The sequence below is a fragment of the Monodon monoceros genome, unplaced genomic scaffold (genome assembly GCF_005190385.1).
Source record: "Monodon monoceros isolate NGI ecotype Baffin Bay Population unplaced genomic scaffold, NGI_Narwhal_1 Super_Scaffold_5, whole genome shotgun sequence".
Lineage (NCBI taxonomy): Eukaryota > Metazoa > Chordata > Mammalia > Artiodactyla > Monodontidae > Monodon > Monodon monoceros.
The window spans coordinates 76,410,399-76,436,605 of record NW_021703782.1 but is presented as its reverse complement, the minus strand read 5'-3'; the positions used below and the strand labels follow the sequence as shown (position 1 = coordinate 76,436,605).

Below are 26,207 nucleotides of genomic sequence, written 5' to 3'. Positions count from 1 at the left end.
AGGTACAGTCTCTCTTCAGTGTTGGGAGGGAAAAGGCGATACCCTCTCCTCGGGCGCCACCTTCGGGCGCCGCTTGCTCACCATCGCTCCGCAGCCACCGACTCCAGCGACCGCCATCTTAACGCACCTTTGCGCACAGGTGCCCCGGAGCCACACGATCCGGGCAGAGTAGAGCCCCGCCTCCGGCCACGCCCCTCCTCCCCAAGCCCGCCTCCAACCACGTCCCCTTTCTCAGAAATCTGCCCCCTCTCCCCCAGCGGTCTGAGGCTCCACCACTTGGGGGTGGGCGGTGGCGGGTGGAGAGCAGGAAGGGACCACTTGTCTAAAACCTATCATTATATAAGGAAGTCATTTCTACAGCTTTCCACACTTTAACAGAATTATCAGACCCCAAAGGCTGCTATAAGATAATTTATTACAGACTAGCCAATAATCTCTTGTAACAATGGCACATACAATAATTTAAAACAGCAAAGATTCCTAGTTTCTTATTTCATGTAATAGCCAATGGACAATGCAGAGTCCTCAGGAAGTCCAAGAGGCTGCTACTGAGGTTATCGAAGGCCCTTCTCTGAGCAAGGGGCCTGGGAAGTCCACATGACCCTCTGGAAAAAGTTTGTCTCTGACCTCCCAGGGAGTGTTGAGGCCCCCCCTTTATCCAGCTGGTACAGAGGGATCACAGTCCAAGTTCCTTCTGTAGGGTTGAAGGTCTATGAGGGGAACTGCAGCTGACCTAGATGAAGGGGAGTGAGGACAAAGGCTGGATTCTTTCTGCAAGGGGGAGGACCACCAGAAGGCAGTGGCCATAGATGAAGAGGACTCTTTCTATATTGATTTCCACAACTTTTGGCTTTGTTCAGGGCTTTTTCACGAAGAAAATACAGTCCTCTCTCCTGGATCCTTCAACTAGCTCTCAGGTGCATACACTTAAGAAGAGCTTCTCATGTCCTGAAGCATCACTCCTCTTCCTAAAGGAGTGAGGTAGGGGGACTCATGGGCAGGTGGCCCCTGGTGCTTGGGTTCCAAAGAAATTCTGCTCAGGGCTCTGAAGCACCATGGGAACCTGGTTTTACTCATGACAGATAATCTGGGCAAGGGATTAGCAGAGCTCATTTCTGAAAGGTTTCTGGTTCAGTTTCAATGCCTTGTACTCACTTGAGCTACTCTACACCAGTAGATTCTGTTCAAGGGACAGGCTGAATTCTATTCTGTGTGCTCCTGCCCTGGCCATACTCCAATCCAGACCACAGGGCTCAGCAATACCTGTAGACTCAAATGGTTACTTACCTAATTAGGCACAAGCTCCAGGCCCTCTAAACTTGTTCTTCTAATGATTGGTATGTATGGATTTAACTGGATAAGGTGTGGTATGGAGAGGGGTAGAGAAGGGTTGTGGGAGTGGAAGAACCTCTGCCAAGAATGGCTGACACTCTCAGAAACGTCTACCCCTCTGTGGAAAATCTCCCTGCCTGGTAACCCCCACAGCCCAGCTCCCAGCATCACAGACCTGCTGGTCAGGGACTCATGACCCTTTCTGTGCAAAGCCATACTCGCATCACCCCAAACTTTTCCTTCAACGTCCTTAACGGAATGAGTCAACCTCTTGACTACGAGGACCCTAAGATACACAGTAACTCCCATTAGCCCTGACTTGTGGAACTGGTGCCATCTGGTTGGCACAGGAGCCTAGGTGCTCAGCTCCCCTCCTCCACGGAACGAGACTCCGATTTGAGCTTCACAAACTCTCGGGCCACTTCGTCATTGCTCCTCTGAGACAGAATCCGGAGAATGGTCATGCCTGTCTCATCCATGTGGATCTTCCGGCCCAAGGGGCACCAACAGGCACAGCTGCCCTTGGCTGCCACGTCCCTCAGAGGCATCACAGCCAGCCCCAGAACACGATCCTCCCGGGCAAAGCAGTAATCCTTCACACATATTTGCAACTCATAGGCTTCTGGCCCCTCTTCATTTCCCAGGAGGCTGTGAGCACAGGGTAGATGGAAGGTGGGAGACCAGAGCTGAGGGCGTCCTCAAATGAATTCACCCCAGCTGCCATCCAGCCCATCCCTTCTCTCCCCTCTCAATTCTTACCCCCCAGATCAACCCCATCCCAGAGTCCTTCAGGCCCCCATCCCATAACTTACAAGTGAAATGTCTCATTGTACTTGGGGGCCCAGTTGTTGCTTTTTGACTTGGTTGTGAACTTCCTCTTCTTATCACTTTGGTGAGGGCCAACCATGGTTACTTCCACAAAGGGCCGGAACATACCGGCTGTCTGCCACTTGAGATCATTGGCAGCCACCACTGCACAAACATGGGAAACCTGTGAGAGATTCCATCAAGCATTCCCAGTTCCTGAGCCCCGGGTGGCATTCCCCTTGGAGGAGCGCTAAGCTGAAAGGCTGGGATAAGAGTCCCTGCCTTTGACTGATGAGGCCATGGGGCAAGAAAAGGTCTGGGGTCTGTAAGCCCATGCCACTCACCTTTCACTGTGACCTTGTGCTCCCCAGTTCCAGGATGTGTAAACAAGTCCACCTGAATAGAGACTTCTCCCACAGGATCATCCACACCGGACCCTGAGGGACAGACGGACAGATGATTCCCCCATTGGAGAACTTTAAGACTTTAGGCCTAATTATTCCAGGTAAAACCGTGGAGTTGGGAGGCTACTATCCTACATCCTAAAGCAAGAAGTAATCACCCACAGAAGCTATGGGGAAGTAAGTAATGGGAGAAGGAAAAGAACGGGGATAAAGAATGAGACTATGTATTAAAATACAAATCAGGGTGACAACATCTTAGGTGAAACCTCTTCCAGAACTGCACCTGGAATCTCTCAGGTTCCCCAAACCTCTCCCAGCCTGCAGAATTTTTCATTGAAAGTTGCTGGGAAAGGACAGTGCTGCCACCCTGTATTTTTGTCTGAGAATTATGTCCACCCCATGGTGTCTCAGCAGAACAATGCGGGTCCCATCTAGCCAAAAGCAGCACCTTCCCACCTGTGGAGGCCCCTTCTTGGGAGGCTGCCCCGTACAGAATGACTTTTTCCTACTCAAACCTGGACCTCTCTGCAAACAGCTCCCCAGTCCCTCTGGCCAATTTTCAGCCTCCCCTCTGCAGAGGCCTCACTCTATTTTGGGAAAACACCAGTACCCTACACCCCAGATAAAACTTCTTTGTCCTTAGATGGAGGGGTGGGGGAATTCTGAGGACAGCTATTGTTAACCCTGTCTCAGACTGTATGAATACACTGCCCATCTCTGAAACTTGGGATAGAGCCTCTGAACTCTGATACCTGGTTCCCCCAGCCCCAACATAAGCAGCTCATTCTAGTTCACAGGTGACAGTGTTAGATTCACATCTGCATGGTATATAACGTACCCTTTTCCGGCTGAATGTCCTCATTAGCAGTAAACCTAATACCTTTCCCATCATGCACTGAGTGAGGACAGGCAAGTCAAGAGGTAGCAGCAGTAGGACAGAGAAAGAAGAATCAGTTAGAGGTCTAAGGAGTTAACAGCCATTCAGAACAGCTCTACACATATTCTGAGGGAGCACAGAGATGGGGTAGGGTGGAGAGAGAGGTCAAAGAACTGGAGTCAATGCTTGAATGCTCCAAATTATACTTAACAGTTTTAAGATGAACCAAATCATGGACAGAAGCAGTAGAACATACAGAGAGAAGGTTTCTGAGACCCACAGGGCACAAAAGAGAAAGTTGTAGGCTCTAATTTCCTAGGCCCTTAAATGATAAAGCAGTGCGTAGAAAACGTACACTCACAGTTGCATCCTCCCTGCAGTTGCCACCCCTGCCTGCTGTTACTTCATGTGTGCTCATTCGAGCCTCTCTTCATCTTTATATCTAGCTTAAAGCTCAATGTTCCCAAAAGGCGTTTTGGATTAACTCTTATCCTCCCTGATGTTACAGGCCTTTACATGTACTCAGCTCTGTGAAAGATCCCCATCTCCTTGAGCAAGGATCATAACTTCTTTTGCTCTGTCTTCTTCTCACTCTGGACTTGAAATAAGAACATACAGGGAAAATGGAGCAGTATTGCAGGTCCCTTGTATTTTTCACCTTCCATCAACTCTATTCTAACTGCTTAGATCCCTCTTCCCCTCTGGGTCAGCTCTGTGCTCCAGATCCACAGCTCAGTAAGGCCTAAGCCTTCCCACTCCCACCTCCACCAGGTTCACTCCTCCAGGCAGCATGCCCAGGTTTCCCTGGAAGGAGCACAACTGTGCCTTGAAGGTCCTTTCCAGGAGGACCTTCCCAGGGTGAGGGTCAGAATTTCAGTCTGAGCCATGTCTAGGCAGATGTGTTTTGTTATGAATGGGCCTGCCTGGAGGCAGGGAGGGGTTCTGAGAACTGGAAGTCACTGGGAGAAAATCAGCTGCCTGGGTTCCCTGTGCACTAGCATCACCCATGAGGCCAGAGTCTCAGCTCTGCAGAGCCCCATGATCCGCACCCTCCCTTCAACTGCTCCCGTGGTTTGCCTCTCTTAGTCTTCTCCTCACCCACACTGGAGAATCTGGAAAGTCTTTTGCTTTCTCTCCCCTGGACAGCTTCCAACTTAGGCTCCCAAAGCTATGAGTCTTCATGAGTGTCGCAACCACTCATTCTCAAGGCTTCCTCACAGATTTTTCCTACCCAACAGGTTATACTCCTTGAGCTCAACACACATGCACTGGCCAGATGATGTCTGGGAAAAGAAAGCTCAGGCACATTTCCCAGGTCTCTGTGGTTCTCCTATCTGGTTTGAGTGTGGGTTGGGGGTAAGTACTGGGATCCATCAAGAAATCCTGGTGTCTGAGTTTGAAGGGCTTTCTGAAGAAGTACTTGGATCCTCCCTGAGGGCTACAGGATACTGACTCCCTAGGGACAGAGATGTATCAGGGAGGGGAGGTGGGGACCCAAAGCCCTTAGGTCTTACCCTGGGCAATCTGTGAGCGCACAAAGGTCTTGATGAGTGTGTCTGTGGTCTGTGTGTACAGAGACAGGGCATAGCGTAGGGACTGCAGATCTGGGCTCTTCTCCAGGAATGTTTTCTTCAGCCCATTGCCTCCTGCATGAAAGTATTGCTGAAAGACAAGAATAACTGCTAACTGCTACTGCCTCATCCCCTTACAGAGAGGCAGCTCTCCAAAAATGTAACTCAGAGAAGTGACATCTGAGCAGAGGCTCAGCGAAGATGCTGGAAGAGGATGGTGAGCCATTCAATAAACAGCAATATCAGGAATACCACACAGAGCCAGAGCCATAGTCTCTCAGGTGAAGAGTATTATTTGAATATCTGGCAGGAGTGGTAAGGGATGGCCACGTTTCTGGACGTGATGCTTGAAGGATGAATCTATCTGGACAAAGATATGTGACAGAAGCATTTCAGGAAGAGAGTAGTCAGAAGTGTTGCTTTACCCCTGGGAACGCTTAGAGCACTTTATACCTATGGCATACCTCTCCGAAGTGCCCTAAATCACAGCCCACACGTACCTGCCTTATTTATCACTTTACCAGGTTATAAGTATCTTGATGCTAGGAACTATATCTGATTCTCTCTGCATCCTTCATAGTGTATAGTGCCCACAACACATGTTGCCTGGTTGAATACATGAATGTGTAATAGGAAAAAAAAATCCTTCGAAAACCCAAATGATCTTAAACATAAGTGAAGAGGTCAGCCAGATGTCGGGTATTAGGATCTGGAAGATTAATTCCCAGTGGGAAATATTCATGAATGACAATGAGGTACAAAGTGAACTAAACTGTCTGCAGAACCCAAGAATAATGTTCTAGGTCTGTGGCGATTCACCCGAGACCACACAAGAGGTGCCTTTTTGGTTGGTCCCCAGCAGGAATATGGAATAGCAGAGAAAGATATGGACAGAAAAATCACTCTCTTCTGGATGTGGGGTGGCAAGAGCCCGAGGGACACCTAATCTGGCAGAATGGAATGCCAGGACCAAGTGGTAGTAAGATTGTCTGGAGGAGGGGGAGGTCTCCACCTTGATGGTGTCCAGGGCGAGGTCAAGGACAGCACACTGCTTTGGAGTGAGACTCCGGGTTTCTTCTCGTGCCATGTGGTCCTAGAACCCCAGAGAAAGCGACAGCATCAGGACAGCTTATGGCTGTCATCAAAGTCTTTCCCCCACCTGTCAGCCACAGCTACATGTTCCTCTCCTTCCCCTCTGCTTCAGTCTTCAAAGCTCAAATTTCCTTCCTTCCAGGCAACCCCCAGCCTCAGAAGGACCCCACACATCCAGAGTACCTTGAGTTTGGAAAGGTGGCTCAGCTCCTTGGCAGCAGTGAAGATCAACTGGGTGCCCTGGGCAGAGAGCGAATCAGTGAAAAGCAGAGAACTCCAAACTCAATCAGGAAGCATGGAGCAGGTTTAGGGAGACACAGCAGGACGAAGCGGAAGGGAGGTGTCCTTACCGTCTGGTCAGTAAGTGGGGGCAGAACAATCATCCTCTCCATTGTATTCATTACCACCCGCCAGAGCTCCTTTAGTACCCGCTTCAGGACCGTCTTCTCACACACAGTGGCAAAAAGTGTGAGGCTGCAGGACCAGGCAACAGGTAAGGATGGGGTAAGTGCTTGAGAGCTCCCCCTCCCTGAGAGGCTCCTCTGTGACTGCTTCTGCCCTGTTCGTCCCTAAAGGACAGTCCTCAGTGCTGTACTCACTTGCCATCCAGGAAGTCCATGAGGGGCCGGAGCACACCATCTGCATCTTGAGTCACTGAGGCCCGGGAGCTGGGGGATGCATTCCCTGGGCCCCGCACCTGGCCAAGGATGTCGGCCATTTGCTGAACACACTCATCAATCCGCACCTGGAAACTACACATGTGCCCACAGTGCAGCCCTCCCTGCCCCAAATGTACACTGTCCCTAAAGCAGCACCAGCTATTTGGTCCCACTCCAGCATACTCATGGTGTAGCTCCAACAGGGACAGCCAGCAGGAAGAGGGGGAAGATCCACATATGTGCAGCTGGGTGGATGAGTGTGGGGCAGGGGATCTGGGACTGGCCAGGCACCACACCTGGCTCTGAGGGCTGTGTGTTCTGGGGCCACCGACCTGTTTCCAAACACCATGCTGAGCTCATCCAGAACCGTATTCAGTTTCACCTGCAGCTCCTTCAGACTGTCTGCAGCTTCAGGGTCCAACTGTATCCACAGGAGGCAGGCTTGGCTAAGCTGGTTCTCTTATGCCTTCCTCCCTTCCTGTGCCCCCACTCCTCCCTCCTAGGGCCTCTACCCCAATGCCTACTCAAATCTCTCAGCTCAAACCACTCCAGACCCCAAGCTAAACTCCTGGTCTATACCCAGTCAGGAGAGGGTGGAGTTCTGTGGCCAGGGAGCTCAGGAACAAAGGGAAAGTGCAGCAACCCCAAACCTTAAGACTTACCTCCTTGCCTCCCATGGCCTCAAACATTTTCTCCAGCTGGACCCTCAGTTGCTGCATGTTGTTCATCAGGATGCAAGGCTTTGGGGACAGAGGGAGGTGTTGAGTTTGGCTCCATTCAGCACAGAACTCATCAGGCTAGAGTCCCTCCCTCTCTCACATTACTCCAAAAGCCACAGGGAATTTACAACACATATTACATGTGTCTCTCCCTAAGCACTGAGATCTGGAACCAATGCAGACAGCTCTCCTTGAATGAAGACTAGAAGCAAATGTTTCTGCTTTCAAGCTGGGTGGGGGGCCCCATGTGTTCATGGGATTACCCTTTATAACTCTCTGAATGTATTAAAAAGAAAGAAAGAAAGACTAAGCAAAGGCCTAGCTCAGTAGAGAATAAACTACCAAATGGAGGCACAAAGGAACTCCTCATCAGGTTCTTATTATTTTGTGGCATAATCTCAAGCACAGCCCTGCTGGGAATCACAAGTCAGGAGAATCACCCCACCCTTAGCTCTGAGGAGAGCTTCAAAAGCAAAAAGCCTAACCCTCACCATTTTCTCCTTTGTGCAATAAGCTGGGAAGTTCTTTGATAAGATGTCTGCATATTCCATCAGCACCTTCCCGATGGTCTGAGAAAAGAGGAGAAAAGGAAAGGAGAGGGAACCCTTAGCTCTACCCACAGGGATCTTACCTGAGGTTGTACTTCTCATCCCAGAACAGTAACAACAGGTATGCAAAGGGGAATGTCAAAGTAAGGCACAAATCTCCCTCTCAACCCCAGAACAGCACTGAAACAAACCCACCTGTCTGCCCCAGACTCAAGTAAAGGAGAATGGGGTAACGCCAGGCTTAACCCAAAGGCCATCACAAAGAGGGGTTGAGCTCAGGCCTGTGGCTAGGCTGTGATGTGATGGAGGTAAGAGGGGAGGGGTAGGGAAGGTCATGGTCACCTTAGCAAATCTCCTCATGTAGTGGGCAAGGATGTTGGGGTCTGGGCATTCCAACTTCCGGATGATCTCAAAGCTCTGATTGAGCTGTGTGAAGACGTCCACCACAGAGCAGGAAAAGAGTGCGTGCTCTGATGTCTGCTGGAACTAAGGAAGGCCACACACAGGGTCATCTTCAGCTGCTACCTTTTCCCAAGTCTGTAAGGTTCTAAAGGGCTCTCTGCCCAGCAGGGGTGGCTCAGCGGCCCTCGACAGCCCTCCTTACGGACTCCACAAGGCAGGGACAGCCATCCTGGTTGAGCCCAGGAACTTCTGCTGATAGCTAATTGCTGGGAGACCTGGCCTGACCCCTGTGAAGCCCAAGGCCCCGACTTACCCCATCCTTCTTATCTCGTTCCAAGGCCCCACGCAGAAATTCCAGGGACACATCCTCATTCTCATCCAGCCACTGTAGGACAAACTGCTCAAACCACCTGCAGCCAGGCAGGAAAATTGGGGATTGGAGCTAGTGGTTGGCATATACCATGTACCTGACTGTAAGGATACTGGCCTTGTCCAACCCCTAAGTGCCCCTCTTCCCTCTGCAGCCCCCACATGATGACTCACGCTGGGTACTCAGGCACCTGCCCCTGGAGGGCAGGCAGATCCCGCATGTATTCATTGTGGAGCCACTTCACCTTGAAGTGCAGGTTCATGTAGTCAGCACTCTTACACAGCCGGTCTTTCTCATGCTCTAGTGGTAGGGAGGAAGGCTGGGTCAGGTCCTGGCAGTAGAGGCCATGGTTCCTGAGCTTTCCCAAGGCAGCAGATCTAGTCAGGTGGCTCTATCAAATGTCTGAGAACAAGGGTGACTCCCAAGCACCTCCTCACAGCCACCTCCCTCTAACAGTGGGTACTCTGCTAAAAGCCTGGCCCAAATCTTTCTTTAGAGACTAAGCCAGACACCCAGATAAGGCCCACAGTCTTCCTGTGCTGGCTTTTGGAAGTGCAAGTGAGGTACTGGCCTCTGGTGAAGGAGAGGAGAAAAGGATGTAGGTGCTAAGGCTGATTAGTGGGGAAACTGCCCAGGACTGGAGAGACATGACAGTTTTCCAGGGCTTTTCTAATCCTGGTACCTGAGCCATTTCCTCAGATGGATTTAAATGAGATGAGCAGTCGTATATGACATAAATGGGTCACTGACAACCACACAGACACAGGGAAAACCAAAATGGGCCTGAGCTGACAGAACGAGCAGTTGAGCAGCCATGGTGTAACAGAATCTTGAAGTAAACTGAAGGGTCCCAGAGCAGAGCTGGGACACTGAAAAATGAACTCTCAAAGAAGTATGCAAACAAGTCAGTTTGGAAACACAGCCAGATGAAAGGGCCTTCCTGCTACAGAAAATGGGATGCTTATGGACTTGAAAGGTTATATAGCTGAATCTGCAGAGCCTTCTGGGAAATCTAGGATAAAGATCACCCACAGCTTGCCCAGAGAGTCTGGCACTGGCCACACCCACAGGCTTTCTTCATTTACCCCCTTTAGAGATGAAGCATTAGTTTGAACAATAAAAGCCAAATGTGTGCTTACATATAACAATGGTGAAAGCAAGCAAACTGGGGAGAGTACTAAGCAACAGAGAAGGGAAGATCATTGTCCTTGGAACTCTACTGCTCAACTCAGAGTTGCCATGGGTGATGCTCCTCCATGTCAAGGCAGAAGAGCCAGTCTGGGGCAGCCGGCCCTTGTGAATTAGTACAGCAGACACTCAAGGAGGAAACGGGAGCCCGGGATTCAGCCTCAAAAGGCTCCCTTGTTCCAGGAATTTCATCTCCTGGCATTGTAGGCAGCACCATCTCAACCCAAAGTTGCATTTGCAGTCTCTTCTATGAAGCAGTGAGCAAGAGAAGAGGAAACAGCAGTAAGACTAGAGGTAAAGGGACAACAACCAAAAGTTCTTACCACCCAGAAAGAGGACTTTTCGTATACGAATGACAGTGGATGCTTGTGACAGAGCAGAGACACCAATGAGCAATAAAGAAAGTGAAAAAATCAGGGACATCAGAGAGACTCTCTCAGGGCTTGCCCCTTCGCTCCCACCCTGCTGTCCTTAAACCAGGCCAAGAACCTAGAAACGTGAAAAGGTACCAGCAGGAGCGCCCTTCCTCCTTCCTGTTCAACAACCCACTAGAAGTGAAGCAATGCTGCTCCATCACTCCAGAGCTCCCTAACTGCTTTCTTCTAGGGACCTTCAAGTTACTGTATTTACAGAGAATTCTCACTTCCTCTGTCAATCCATCATCTGTACTCTGGTCCAAAACCCCAATTTCTAATTAACTTCTGTGGTACAAAAACACTGGGCACACTTTAAACTATTCTAACAATAGTAAGATTCCCACGGAGTCATGCTCCAGTAGTCGCTTGAGGTTGCTGACGGTGGGGTGTGGTGATCAGGGCTTGGTTAACCTGTCAAAAGGGGCAGAAGGGTATCTAAACCTTCTCCTGCCCGTGACTGCCACAATCCTCCCTCCATTCATCTTTCATCCTTGGAGAGTTCTTTCAACCTCATGATTTCAACTTTCCAGCTTGCTGATATCTCCCTGGTTCTGGTAATGTCTATACAAGGATTTGATGGAACATTTCACTTTGCCTGGGTTTAACTCCAGTCACCACCTTTTGCCATTTTAACATCTCCAGCTGAAGCTGGAGTATACACACTAATCTTACCCTCTTGTTCAATGCTGAGCATCATCCTCCAGTCTTCCTTCTTCCTCTTTATTCACATCCAATTAACTCACCAATCGCTGTTGATTTCATCTCCAAAACTCCTCTGGAATTTATCCATTTCTTTCTAGTTACACTTTTACCTGTCTAGGTCTCATTACCACCTTCGCTAACATGCATTACCACAATAATCTCCAAACTGGTCTTTCCTCCTCCAACCTATTCTCCATACTGTAGCCAGAGTGAGTGGCCTTTCTATATTAAAAATCTAGTTATGTTAATCCCTTTCTTAACATGGGATTGTTGTTCAATGCCTCTCAACTGCCCCAGGGTAGAGTCCAAAATCCTAAACATGGCTTAAAACCTCATATATGATCTAGCTCTGTCCTACTTCTCTATCTTCACCTCTCCTCTCTTCCCCTACACTCTAAAGTGCTAGTCACACTGAACTACTGCTTCCAGTTCCCCAAGCATGCCAGCTCTGTCTAGACCCCAGGTCTCTGAACATACTGTATCCTCTGCCTAAAATGCCTGTCTCTCCCTTCCCTGTCACTAATGCCCTCCCTCCCCACCAACTAAGTTTTATCATCCTTCAGGTGTCAGTTTGTACATCACCTCCTCCAGAAAGCCTTCCCAGGTGCTCCTCCCAGGTCCAGGTTACATGGGTCTCCTCTCAGCACCCTATGCTTATTCCTTTAGTAGCACTTAACAACTTTGAATTGTAACTGCCAGTTTATAGGTCTGTTGTCTTGACTGATCTGGGAGCTTCTCAAGGGCTGGGGCTATGCCTCATTCATCTCAACTAGCACAGTGCGTGGCCCAAAGAAAATACTCAATACACTTGGTGAATCGGGTGGGGATTTACTGCAAAGGGGCATGAAGAAACTTTCTGTTAATATTTTAATTGGGACAGTAGTTACACAGGTTATCTTATTTGTCAAAACTCATCAAATTGTACTCTTAAAGTGTTTTTATTTTATTGTATGTATATTACACCTCAATAAAGTTGACTTTAAAAATACTGGGTGAATGATAGCGTTTTCACAGTTGGAGTCAACACTATCCTTTTATTAAACAGGTCTCCCTTTCTCTTGCCCTCCACCATTCTGACAATCACTAAGCCCTGTTACAACTTCCTTCCAATGTCTATCAAATCGCATTCTTCCTCTAAATTCCTCTGCTCTAATCCCAGCCCCATCCGCTCAGCCCTAAATGATCACATTATCTGCACTCTGCTTCCAGTCTCTCCCTGTTCCATCTGCCCCCGTTTTCCATTGAGGTAAAATCTTATAAAAATACTACTTTGTTAACATTGCATCTCTGCTCATCAGCCTTTAATAAATGCCAGGCAGTATGCTAAGTATGTCACATACATCTCAGTTACTTCATTAGCTCAATGAAATAGATGCTATCATCACTCCCATTTTATAGATGAGAAAATGGGAGCTCACAAAAGTTAAGTAGCTCAGTCTAAGAACACACTGTTGAGTAGGTGGTTAAACTGAGATTTGAAACCAGGTCAACATTAGTTCTTTCTCTTGAAGCAGTTCAAACCTTTTGTGTTTGTTTTAAACATATATATGTTTATTTATATATAAACATATATATGTTTTAACATATATAAACAGACAGGAAATGCAGCTAAATAAGTGAGCACAGATGGGTATAAATGGGAAGGTCTGATACAGGTAGGGAGTGATATCTTTGTGGACCAAAGTGGGAAATGAATAAAAGAATAAGCTGAATGAACAAGATGAGTAAAAATTGGTCTGTGACCCTGTTCTATAGGAGAAGTGAGGGAAGAAGTATCTTTCTGGCTTTGTCACACCAATCCAGAACAACTTTCAAGGAAAGTCAGGCCAGGCAGTCTACAGCATGAGAAAATAATCCTTACCTATCTATGTATTTAAGGTTCTGAGATTCTGTAAAACTGTAAAGATAAGTTTCATAAGACCATTCTCTAGTGAGCGGGCCACTTGAGAACACCCAGCATGGGAAGGGTTGATCTCTGGGCTGGGAAAGTTTTAAACAGGCACTTGCTCTAAAGCTGGAAGGAGGAACCTACATCCACACAGCAATTTCCATTATTCCTTTGGCTGAAGCTTTGCCTACCCAGCGCCTCCTGAGGCCTATCACCCACCATGCCTAAAATCACTCTAGTTTCTCACTGTATTATTCACCCAGAACTTGTAGTTGTCTGGGAGAAGAAAGGAACAGCAAACAAGGTGCTTGGACTAGGGGTCTGCAGCCCACTGCCTTGGGTACACCCTTACCCTCCAGTGCATATTTCATGTCTTGGGCAAAGAGTTGCCACATCACTTCTGCGCTGACTTTTCCCACATTCAACTCCTGAGGAAACCTGGATGATGGAAGAAGCCACAGTCAGAGAACATGGCAAGAGCCATTTGATTTGATTGCTTCCAAGGCTAACATGCCTAGTTCTTGGAGGTCAGGTCGAAGAGAGGAGAAGCCTAGGAAACAGGGCTACTAGGCTCAAACTGCAAAAAAGGGACCCAGGGGCCAGTGGTAGGACAAGTGGGGGCAGAGGATCCCCTCAGGCAAGGTGGCCCTAGGGGAGATGATGCCTAGAAGGCAGGGAATTGTGGCCAAGAGGAGAAGTGTTAAGGTTGGAAGACAGGCCCAGGCTAAATAAGTAGGAGGAGAAAGGGCAAGGAGGTGGGTATAAAAAGGCCCACTTTATTCATAGCAGACAGGCACATACACACATGCTCTCTGGATCCCCTGGGACTCCTATGGCAGCCATTCCCAGAGGTCTCTCACTCAAGGGAAGCTGGCTCAGTCTGGGCAGGGCCCCCCATTATGTTTCCACACCTGTCTCCAGAAACAGTTACCCAGACAGATACAAGGGACAGAGGGACAGATGGACGAACAGGAGGAAGAGGTGGCACTGCAAACACATAGAGATAGGAAAGAAAGAGGCTGTTAGACAGATGGACAAACAAACCACTAAACAGATAGGGCCAAGTGAGGTGATACTTACTGGTTCAGAATGAGTGTGTAGGAATTCTTATCTTCCTCTATGATTGACACAACAAGCGTGATGAGTTTGGGCCAGAAATCCAGGTTCCTAATGCTGGGCCCTTGTTCCTCTGGAGGTAGTTCCTGATTCTTGTTCCCAAGGAGATGGTGATAGACAGTGAGAGTCAGAGTAGAATATGGAGAGTCTTCCTCTCTCTCTTCCCCACTCCATGCCCCTTCCTTGAGAATCAGGGACCCTTCCTCTCCTACAGCCTGTCTTCCACAAGACCACACCTGTTCTAGCAGAGGGGTGACCACCGGGAGGTCCTTGGACATGAAGAGTCTGTCCTTGAGAACTTCTCTCCCCAGCTCCAGGGCACTGTTCTGACAAGTTCGGTCAGGCATAAAGATGCCTGTCCCCCTTCCTCCTTCTCCCAGTACCTATGGATATAGTGACTTCTTGGCTGAAGTACGCAGCCCTTCCAGTCTAGTAGGTCTAGTTCCATGTGACCCCCACTGGCAGCCCTTCTCTTCTAGTGATGGCCCTCCTCTCATATCACCCCCTGCCCCACCACACACATGTACATCTCAACTCTGAAAAGCTCCTTCAAGTTCTGCAGGAGCTACGTAACAGACCTAGCATGCAGGTTGGCCCAGCCTTCAGTGAAGCAAAACTTCCCTTAACTTCCCTGAATGTTATTAGGGGGAAGAATTGCATCTAGAAAGTTATTTGCTTAGCTGGAAAAGAAAAGACCATGGAGAGCCAAGAATACTCAATGGAGAAAGGATAGTCTCTTCAATAAATGGTAATGGGAAAACTGGATATTCACAGGGAAAAGAATGAAATTGGACCCCTATCTCAAACCACCCACAAAAATTAACTCAAAATGGATTAAGGACTTAAATGTAAGACCTGAAACCATAAAACTCCTAGAAAAAAACATAGGGAAAAAGTTCATTGATATTGGTCTTGGCAATGATTTTTTGGATATGACAACAAAAGCAAAAATCAGTAAGTGGGACTACATCAAACTAAAAGTTGATTACATCAAACTAAAACACAGCAAAAGAAACAATCAACAAAATAAAAAGACTACCTGCAGAATGGTGGAAAATATTTGTAAACCATGTATCTGAAAAGGGGTTAATTTCCAAAATATTAATATATATAAGGAACTCATACAACTCAATAGCAAAAAAAAAATCTGATTAAAAAATGGGCAGAGGACTTAGACATTTATCCAAAGGAAATATACAAATGCCCAACAAGTATATGGAGAGATGTTTAACATCACCAATCATCAGGGAAATGCAAATCAATACCCCAATGAGATAACATACCTGTTAGAATAGCTATTATCAAAAAGAGAAGAGAGGGACTTCTCTGGTGGCACAGTGGTTAAGAATCCTCCTGCCAATGCAGGGGACATGGATTTGAGCCCTGGTCCAGGAAGATCCCACGTGCCATGAAGCAACTAAGCCCGTGTGCCACAACTACTGAGCCTGCACTCTAGAGCTCGTGAGCCACAACTACTGATCCCTCATGACACAACTACTGAAGCCTGCGCGCCTAGAGCCCATGCTCCACAACAAGAGAAGCCACTGCAATGAGAAGCCCATGCACCACAACGAAGAGCAGCCCCCACTTGCTGCAACTAGAGAAAGCCCGCGTGCAGCAACGAAGACCCAACGCAGCCAAAGATAAATAAATAAATAAATTTATTTTTTAAAAAAAGAAGAGATAAATGCTGGCGAGGATGTAGAGAAAAGGGATCCCTGGTGCACTGTTGGTGAGAATATAAGTTGGTATAGCTATTACCAAGAACACTATGGAGGTTCCTCAAAAACTTAAAAATATCACTACCATATGATCGAGCAATCCCACGTCTAGGTATATATCCAAAGGAAATGAAACCACTATCCTGAAGAGATGCCTGTACTCCCATGTTCATTGCTGCATTATTCACAATAGCCGAGACATGTAAATGACCTAAGTGTTCGTTGATAGAGGAATGGGTAAAGAAAATGTGGCACATAGATACAGTGAAATATTATTCAGTCATAAAAAAGAAGGAAACCCCACCATTTGTGACAACACAGATGAACCTGAAGGTCATTATGCTAAGTGAAATAAGTCAGACAGCGAAAGACATATACTATATGATCTCACTTATATGTGGAATCTGAAAATATCAAACTCATAGAAACAGAGAGGAGAAGGTTGTTGCCAGAGGCTGAGGGGGTGGAGGAAATGGGGAGATGTTGGTCAAAGGGTACAAACTTTCAATTACAAGATGAATTAAGTTCCAGGAATCACAGGTACAGCATGATGACTACAGATAACAATATATACTGTACTGTATACTTGAAAGATGCTATGAGAATAAAGCTTTAATGTTCTTACCATAACAGAAACAAAATGGTATTTATGTGAGTGAAGGATGTGTTAACTAACCTTATTGTGGTAGATGTTTCACAATATACACGTGTATCAAATCAACACATTGTATGCCTTAAACTTACACAATATTATATGACAATTATATCTCAGTAAAGCTGGGAAAAAAGAAAGAAAAGGCCTTGGCTGGGAAGAAACAAAGGAATACAATGGTGGATGGCAAATCCCAGATAGGACAAGTAAAGGTCACCACTGAAAGACTGGAATGGACATTATTTCCCACTGAGATAAGAGCAAAATTGGAATTGCCCAGGAGCACAGGAATAGGGTTTTTATGTAGGATGCCATATATCATCACAAATCTCCACAGTCCTTAATAAACCTGCATTACCAGGAAATTACTAGAAACCAGGACAGAATCCACATTTGGTTGATTCTGCCTCCTTAATATCACTGAAATACATCTTTTCCTTTTACTTGGCTCAGGCTCTTATCATTCGAGGATCTCCTAACTGGTCTTTGATCGTCAATCCAATCCTTCTACCACTCAGTTGTCAGTGATCTTTCTGGAAGGAATCTCATAGTGTTTACTCGTCCACCCTTCAAATAGCTTGAAATAAAGGTCCTTCCGAATACAGCCTCTCTCTCAACCTCATACCTAACCACTCCCTTCTGTTGCAGCCATCACCACACCACTACCACCAATTATTTGGTGCTTACTATATGCCAGGGACTCTGCTAAGAACTCTGCATGAATTATCTCATTTAATCCTCATAACAACTCCATTGGGTAGAAATTATTATCACCTTCATTTTACAGATGAGGAGACTAAAGGACAGTGAGGTTCCATGACTTGACCAAGGTCATGTAGCTATAAACAGCAGAACCAAGATTTGACCCCAGACAGCTGAACTCTAAAGCCTGACACTGTAACTGGCATAATTAAATTGCTTATACTCCTTCGAATTAATAAACTCATTTACAATTCTGTGTCTCCAAACATTCCGTTTCCTCTATACGGTATCCCCCTCCTCCCCAGCCCCTTTCTTTAGCTAATTCATACTCATTGCTCAAAATTTATGTTGAGCTCTACCTTTTCTGAGAAGTATTCCCTGACACCCCTGGTTAGATGCCTCTCTCTGGGCTCCCAGAGCACCCTCTGTGAACCTCTCATATAGATGTAACAAACAACTACAACTACAATAAAATATAGTAAAAATAAAATAACAAAAACCAATAAATGTAGTAATTTGCCCCCACCTTCACCAAACAATGAGCTCCCCCAAAGCAGAAATGTGTCTTAATCATCTTTACATCCCTAGTGCTCGACCTGTTAAAAGAATGGATAGATGAATGAGCCAATGACTGAAGGTCAGTAGAGGGAAATAAAAGATACCAAGGGTTTACTTCAGTACAAATAATGAATAATGAGAAAATGAGAGTGAGAGAAAGTAAAAAACAGTTAGCAAAATACAAAGGCTAAAGAAAGTCCCTGAATGGTTTGTAAGGTCTCTTTCAAAGTCTAGGTTCATCTCATGCTAGGGAATAGAGACCAAATATTCAGACAGACCGCTGCATACTTGAAAGATAAAAGCTGCGAATAGTGTCTTTCCCCTACCAGAGAGAATCCACAGATGGATGACAGAGCCTCAAGTGTGGCAAGCTAAACAAAGACCCCAGGAAAACCTCCCATGGACTTCAGAACCAGTGGGAGGTTTTACAGACCTAAAAAGGAGAAAGTTGTGGGACTTGCCTGGTAACGCAGTGGTTAAGAAGCTGCCTGCCAATGCAGAGGACACAGGTTCGAGCCCTGGTCTGGTAAGATCCCACATGCCACGGAGCAATAAAGCCCGTGTGCCACAACTACTGAGCCTGTGCTCTAGAGCCCGTGAGCCACAACTACTGAGCCCGTGAGCCACAACTACTGAAGCCCGCGTGCCTAGAGCCCATGCTCCGCAACAAGAGAAGCCATCACAATGAGAAGCCCGCACACCACAACGAAGACCCAACGCAGCCAAAAACAAATAAAGGAGGAAGTTGTAAAGATAGTACCTGAACAAAAAGCAAATTTGACAATGCAAAGGGGGAGTATGAACAAGATTTTAGTCTTTACTAAGGTGCTCCTGGGAAGAATTACAAATTGGATGTCTTCACCAAAGGGTAAATGTCCCAGAGATTTAGGTTGTCCTCCCATCATTTGCTATCCAAATCCTACTGCCTTTCAAGGTCTATCTCAAATACCCTTGTTTTATGTAGCTTTTCCCAATATCTCATCAAGAGTGACTTCTTCCTCCTTCAAATTTATCTCTCTTTCAAGTCCCTTCTAACAGACTTTGGTTGGAGTTATACATATGCTTATGTCACTGTGAACTAACTGAAGGAGCACTATGCTTCCTCAGAGCTGGCCTAGAACAAACATTCAACACATATTTGTTGGACTGAAGGGAATCTACTCTACAAATGTGTGCTCAGCAAGACATTCCTAAAATATCAACTGTAACTGAGTAATTAGACCCAGAAGGAAGTCCTGGCTTTGAAATAAGACAAAAAAGGATACCACTGGAAGGATTTAGAAAAACATACAAAGTCACCAGGTACTGAGTTAAGATGCCAGCCTAAACCAGATGAAGTAGCTCAGCCTCCCAGAAGGACAGGGTTAGCCTTGATAGTCAGCTAATGAGTATGTCTCAGAAGACCATGCAGTGCAGAGAAAAGTGGTCAGAGGGAAAAGTTAAACATCCACAAGCCAGTAGCTTAGATCTCAGGGGAAGGGAGCCTGGAACATAGAGGGGTTCACATGAGTCAGAATAAAATTAACCTCGGGGGAAACCAAAGACTCTGGGAAGGACTAAGAATTCACCTACTCACCCCCTGAACTGTGCTCAAATGTAGGTCACTTTTCTTCAATACCAAAGTAAAACTTATTGTTGCCACTTCTGTTCAACTCAGTTATGTCACATCTTGTCCAGTGATTCCTGTCCATCCACAAATGTCTCACGTGGTCTAGATGGTCCCCACTCCACAATTCACTCACTCTCTAGAACATCAATGACTTTATCCTGAGCTCCCTTCCACCAGGACCACAGCAAAGGGAAGCTGAGGCTCCAAGAATGACTGACAGTTGGCCCCACCTGATCCCGAACCTCTTACCAGCTGGTACTGGCGGCTGTACAAGTCATGGCAGTTGTTGAAGATATACTCATATGTTGAATTCAAACAGGCTTTCACACAATCCTTTACCACCTGGCTGGCTCTTGGAGGGCTCTGCAGTTCTTGCACCTGCCAATTAATAAAAAACAATATGGGTCCAGGGTCCTGCTCACCTGAGTGGTCTCTCCTCCTAGAACGGCCCCCAAATTATTCCAGATTCCTTCATCCCTCTGTAGGTCCCTGGACCTTGCCCTGGGATGAAACTGTCAGGACAGCTGATGGGGAGAACTGCCTAGCCCAACCTCCTTGACCCATGGTCTTCTTCGAAGTAACTCAGGAACAGATACATGGAAATGTGGGCTTAAAGGTGATAAATCCTATAGCCTTTGACTATGCCCAGTGATTCTTATTCTCCATGTCCCTGTGGCCAGGTCCCCAGCCTAGCACTGCCCAGCCCAGTTCATCTCTTACCTTCATTCTGAAGAAAGTAATGCTGGTCAGCAAATCCACTGTGGACTTTAAGTCCTGAAGTCGCTCAGGGCTCCCAGCAGGGAAATTATTCTATTGCCAATCAAGCAAATGTAAGAAAGGAACAGAAGAATATGAAAGCCTTTCCTGCCAAAAGCAATGAAATCAGAAGCTTCCCTAAGTGCTACCCACTGGGATCTTCCCTAGTTGAGAGGAACAAAAAAGCTGTAAGACCACAGGTCTCCCTCTCTTTTCCACAGACACAGGCCCTTGCCAAAAGCAGGGGTTAATAATCCCCAGCCCAGAAAGCAACACATCCTACCCCCAACCCTACTTCTACTTCCCATGCAATGTGTGAGCATTTGCACAAATGAACACTCACACACACATACACACACACACACACACACACACACACACATTTTTCTTGGGTGAAGATTCTTACACCCAAACAGTGAGTTCTTCAAAAGTTACAATCTAACTGTATATCCTGGAATATAAGTGGAGCCATGCTACAGACCAGACTGGGATCCAAGACATGTACTTTCTGTATAGTGGATCCCAGTTACTCTACCATTCTGGAGCCAGCAGATGGCAAAGCTCTGAGCAGAACTGCTTTTGGAGTGAGTTCCTTAGGATCTTTCCACCATGCCTCACTTCATTCTCCTTGGCAGGAGTTTTAGGAGGAAGCTGCCAAAGAAAGCTTAGGGATGATGCTGTGCCACTCTCCATTTTAAGGGTTGTTTTTTTAAACCTTCAAATGGCTACTTATATGCCAAATACAAGATATACAGTCAACTCTCCATTATTCGTGCAAAGGGAGGGCACTGAAAGTGCAGATAATTAAAATCTCACTTCTTTTTGGCTCTGAGATTGTTTTTATACTTACTTTTTAATGTGGATATATTGCCTGTTCTGGAAATTCACAACACTTTAAAGCAAGTAATGAAGTCATTCTAAGAAGGCCTAACTTAGAAAGAATGGAAAAACTGCCCATTTCCCTGTCCTGTCCTAGGCACCCACCCTCCTACTACATCTATTTCCTCCCTTCATTCTAGAAATGGACATGACATCTGCTACAAATTACTTGCCCAAGCCAAGATACTCTCTCTCCCCTTAGCCAGATTCTCACACCTCTCCTGGAAAATGAGGAGAATATGGAAAGATGCAATAAGGAAATATAATTATCTAATTTTTAAAGGGGCCTTTCTGGAAGAGATTATCCTTAGGAAACTCCTTGATGAATATGTCATCAGAGAGTTTGGTAGAGTGACATGAGTGGGGTTAGAAAGCCAACGATCTATAAAAAGCAGCCACACCTGCTACTATTTACACACTGCATGGTCCTTGGAGTTTGAAGAACCACAGGTGTCAGTGACGTTGGCCGTATATGTGGATGTGATGACAAAGACCAATTTTCTTTGCCTTCCACCTTTATAGTCATGATTGGTCCACAGTCTCTCTAGACTGATCTTGATACTACCCTTTGTCCCACCCCACAGCCATGTCTTCACTCACCCTGTATGTAGAGAGGTCAATCCTCAGTGAGTTGTGCAGTTGGTCCAGTAGTTTTACAAATCTCTCTTTCTGAGGGTGATAAACAAATAATGAGGAAAAGAAATAATCTATTTCCAAGCTCTCTAGACTGTAGCAAAAAGAGAACCATCTCTGGGTGAGAGGGAGACACTGAGCTGGGGACATACCCTGTCCCATATTTGCCCATGAGGAGAACAACAAACCATGCAAAAGAGAAATGGGATAGGTCTTTCCTGTTCCATCTCTTAGCACTTAAACTGGGGAATCTTCTCACACTGGCAAGAGGAAAGCAAGTCTCTGGGAGGGGAAACAGCTTTCTATACAAATCAAGAAGAGATGACCAGTGCATCTCCATCCCTTTGGGACTCTAACTCATCTTAGTCAGATAAAAGGAAACTCTAAACACATTCTCCAACTTGTTCCTGTGTCTGTGGTGTCCTAACTTATCTTGGAATAGCTCTCAACAGTTAAACAGACACAGCCTAGCAGTGACGACGGGAGAGAAAAATAGTGATGCATCTGGAAGGTGATCAGGGAGACACAAGGGGATTTCTCTTTAAACCACATTCCATATCATTTCCCTTAGTTTATACTTTTTAAATGTTAAAATAAATAACAAATACTATTTAATAGCTTATTTTTATAGAAAAGGTATAATTAAACGTGGAATCATGTTCCTGTAAGCTGTTGGTGCAGCACTCCTAGAACTCACATATTGATAATATTATATATAGCATTAGATATTAGTTAAGTCAATACATAATGTGGAGAGACAGAATGGAACAGATATTTGACTGGCTTAATCAATGATACTAATTCATCTACAGAAAGACTATCAACAACATCAAAAAAGTGGTCAGTACCAAGAAAAAGGGCTCAGAGATCCAGTAGATTTGGGAGTATCAGTAATTTTATCCCTAAAGAGGTAATATTTGTGGTGAGTCTGATATATACCATTCAGTTTACACTGAACTTATGTCAGGTGACAGTATGAACAATGATTCAACTTCACAAGTACCTTAACAACAGGAAAGGGCATACCCTGGATCAGGAAAACTGTCTGGACACTAGAAAAGGGACAGGCTCAGGTATGCAACTGGTATTCTTGCTTAGACATCAGTCTCATATGAACTTAAGTGGTATGAATCCATCACAGAGAGACTGAATAATATTAAGAAGGTTGCTTTGTGAACCTGCAGGACTGAGGAACATGGTGATTCAACCAAGTTGTTGGCCCAGAGAGGTTCTCCCTGAACACAGGTAGTGCCACAGCCCACAAACCACAGTGGTGCTATTTCACCTTTTCTCACTTATCCACGTCTGAGGAGAGTCTACTAGTATAGTCTAACTACCCATAAGGAAATAAGTTCATTATCCAGGTGGCAACTATCTGAATTTCAGGCATATCAGCTCTGCAGTACTGACTAAAAAATCAAACTTTGTTAACTGATAACAATCAGGTTACATGTTTTTACGTCACACTCACCCCAAAGTTGGAGGCTGCAAAACGATCAGACGCAGAGACATTGGTGGAGGCGGTTGTGTGGGCATAGTAGGCATTGATGTTGGCCAGTAAGGTGCTCATCACTGCTGGCACACCAGGACACATGTACTTGGATGACAAACATGCAAAGTGCCTGAAAAACAGCACCTTCAGCCTCAAAGGCTCTTCAGGGTTTGCAGCAAAGGTCAAGTAATCAAAAGATCTCACTCATGTGTATGAAGCTTCCGATCACCGTGGCATACAAGGATTTTCATAATTTACTCACTCAAATATACATCAATGAACGTGTGCTATGTGCCAGGCCTGGCACTAAGGGCCAGAATCCAAAGAGGTGACATTCTGGCAGAGAAAGCAGGTGTTAGAAAGAAAGTCAATAACCCAAGGCATGCTATGCAAAAATTCTGTGGACACACACAGGAAGATCACCTAAATTAGAATGGCTGGGGGCTAGAAGGGATTAGAAAAAGGATTCCCAAAGAAGAGATGGTTGAAACAAGTCTTAAAGGATTAGTAAGAATCAATCAAATGCAGAAGTGTGCAGGCAAAGGGAAACTGTATTGCAAAAACAAATATACTTATGGAGAGTCATTCATTTGGGAAACCTCACTCATGGCTACTGTTCAGGTGTTTGATAAAGGAATACTACGAAATGCAAGAGGAGAAGTAGACAGAGAACAGATAACAAAGGAGTTTATCCTAGATGCTATAGTAAGCTTTTAAACAAAGGCATACTGTGATCAGATTAGTCTTTCAGAAAGGTCACTTTGAGGGTAAAAATTAGAAACGAAAACTTGGAGAGAGATAAGACTAAGAGAGAAAGACCAATTGAAGAGTTACTGCAATCACTCAGAAAAGAAGCAATGAAGCACTAAATGGAACAGAGAAATGGTTAAGGGCACAGACCCTAGAGCCAGACTTTGGGTTTGAGTCTCAGCTCCAGCGCTCAGTGACCTTGGATAAATTACTTCAACTTCTTCATGCTTCAGTCTTTTTATCTATAAAATGGGAATAATAATGATATGGGGATTAAATGAGTTAACATTCATAAATTACTTAGACCAGTGCCTGGCACATAAGGAAATGGTACATAGGAGTTGTTGCTGTTGCTGTTATTATTATTATTATTATTACTGAGCTATAGCAATACTGATAGATTAAAAACATATTTAGGAGTAGAATCTAGAGGTTTTAGAGACTGATTGAATGGTGGTAGTATGAAAGAAATGTTTAGGCTGACTCCTAAATTTCTGTTTGGATAACTGTGTAATAAATTGTTCCATTTACTAAAATAGGGAATATACGAAGAACAGATTTGGTGGAGATAATGTTGATTTGGATTTTGGTCATGTTGAGTTTGCAGTGCCTATGAGAATAGCCAGGAAGCAAATGAAAATGGATCTGAAACTCAGGAAAAGGTCTGGTCTGGAGAAAGAGATCTGGGAGTCCTAAGCTCAGAAGTAGTGACTAGGTCATAGGCTTGAATGAGCTCATCCAGGGAGAGTGAACAGAGTAAGAATGGCAGAGGGCCCATTCTCCAACCTCAATCCTCGACATGTTTCTTCCATCTAAACTAAACTTCTTGTAATTCTTTGAATAGGCTATGCTCTGTTGCATCTTAGCATCCCTGCACATGCCCTACCAGAAATACCCTTCCTCCTTTTCTGTATTTCAAGTGTCAACTCTTCAACAGCTTTCTTCAAAGCCCTCCCCTAATATTTAGATGCTCTCATAATACACTGTGATTACTTCTACTATAGCACTTATTATATTATATTGTAATTGTTTGTTTACTGGTCTGTCTCTTCTGCTAGACTGAGTTCCCCAAGCACAGAGACCCCATCTTATTCATCTTTGTGTTCTCAGCATGTGGCACAATGTATGACACATAGAAGGAACTAAGTAGAAGTTTGTAGAATAAATGAAGCACAGCCAGGGCACTAGCTACCCTCTGCTTACCTAGTGCTGCTTCCTGTGCAGCTTCCTAGTGCTGCTTCTAATGGCAGCCTTTCCAATACACAGACTACACCTCTTCTCATAGTAGGTGGGAATTTCTTTTATAGGAGTCTTGGTCAACTGCAGACACAGCTGCTTTCCCTACAGTTCAGTGCTTTTTCCGACTCCCAGGCCAGTTTATGAAAGCTTGTCTGTCACACACATATACCTGAGCACACATACCCTGTCTGCTCAGGCCTGTGATGTTTGGGCAAGTCTGTCCTTGTATACCCTCCCATGCCCTTTTCTCTTCCTACCTGTGAGCTCCGAGGTACACAGACTAATACCTTCCCCCTGAGTTACTGATAAACACACTCCTTTTTTTTTTTTTTTTGCGGTACGTGGGCCTCTCACTGTTGTGGCCTCTCCCGTTGCAGAGCACAGGCTCCGGATGCACAGGCTCAGCGGCCATGGCTCACGGGCCCAGCCACTCCGTGGCATGTGGGATCTTCCCGGACCGGGGCACGAACCCACGTCCCCTGCATCGGCAGGCAGACTCTCAACCACTGTGCCACCAGGGAAACGCAACACACTCCTTTTATACATATACTCTCTTTGCACAGATCCACCCTACCCAGCTCAGAGAGGAAAGCAATGAATCACTGCATACTACCCCATTGAAGACCTATCCACTCTGTCAGTGTACCTCCATTGTTAGCTACTCCAAAGGTTAGCAGCCATTTCCTAGAGCCCCAGGGGAGCCTTACGTCATAGCCTGATATATGGACTCGATGCCATAGCGCATGGCAAATTCATCCACAATTTCTTGGGCAGTCTCATCAAAGTACACCTTCCATGCATCGTCTCCTCGAGCCTCAGGGATGTGGACTCCTCCACTGCCCTGAATGTCTGTGAGGTAATGGAAGAGGTTCTGTAGAAGACAGAGTAAAATATATATTGATATTAAAGAGTTAAATATATGTTGGAGAAAAAAAAAACCTGCTGGTAAAGACCAGGGGAATGTGAATAGGATTCTATAGAAATTCTGTCCTTCAAGTCATTGCTCAGTAACTCCTGTGGCCCCAGTAGGCTGTTCTCACATTAGTAAAAGAGAACTGAGGCTGGGACTGTTATATGGGCTGTCCAGGTTAGCACAGTGAGCCAAGAACAAAATAAAAATAGGCT

General features: G+C 45.8%; 1 protein-coding gene across 5 annotated transcripts in view; it reads right to left on the bottom strand.

Moving 5' to 3' along the window:
- Positions 1 to 398: 398 nt before the first annotated feature.
- The window catches only part of UNC13B (unc-13 homolog B), a 216,894-nt gene continuing 191,085 nt past the window's right edge, over positions 399 to 26,207 (bottom strand). The window contains exons 19-39 of one of the 5 annotated variants that reach the window (XM_029203274.1): positions 25,790 to 25,953; positions 23,073 to 23,223; positions 21,569 to 21,637; positions 20,054 to 20,143; positions 19,583 to 19,711; positions 14,056 to 14,183; positions 13,328 to 13,413; positions 8,955 to 9,081; positions 8,725 to 8,821; positions 8,352 to 8,495; positions 7,953 to 8,030; positions 7,405 to 7,482; positions 7,075 to 7,163; positions 6,683 to 6,835; positions 6,434 to 6,557; positions 6,267 to 6,323; positions 6,004 to 6,084; positions 4,935 to 5,082; positions 2,484 to 2,576; positions 2,145 to 2,304; positions 399 to 1,980 (exon numbers count right to left, since the gene is read on the bottom strand). In XM_029203274.1, the coding sequence (XP_029059107.1) occupies positions 1,695 to 1,980; positions 2,145 to 2,304; positions 2,484 to 2,576; positions 4,935 to 5,082; positions 6,004 to 6,084; positions 6,267 to 6,323; positions 6,434 to 6,557; positions 6,683 to 6,835; positions 7,075 to 7,163; positions 7,405 to 7,482; positions 7,953 to 8,030; positions 8,352 to 8,495; positions 8,725 to 8,821; positions 8,955 to 9,081; positions 13,328 to 13,413; positions 14,056 to 14,183; positions 19,583 to 19,711; positions 20,054 to 20,143; positions 21,569 to 21,637; positions 23,073 to 23,223; positions 25,790 to 25,953 (2,532 nt within the window). In that variant the 3' untranslated portion in view covers positions 399 to 1,694. The remainder of the gene's footprint in view (positions 1,981 to 2,144; positions 2,305 to 2,483; positions 2,577 to 4,934; positions 5,083 to 6,003; positions 6,085 to 6,266; positions 6,324 to 6,433; positions 6,558 to 6,682; positions 6,836 to 7,074; positions 7,164 to 7,404; positions 7,483 to 7,952; positions 8,031 to 8,351; positions 8,496 to 8,724; positions 8,822 to 8,954; positions 9,082 to 13,327; positions 13,414 to 14,055; positions 14,184 to 19,582; positions 19,712 to 20,053; positions 20,144 to 21,568; positions 21,638 to 23,072; positions 23,224 to 25,789; positions 25,954 to 26,207) is intronic. The other 4 variants (XM_029203278.1, XM_029203273.1, XM_029203277.1 and 1 more) reach the window with 4 other exon arrangements.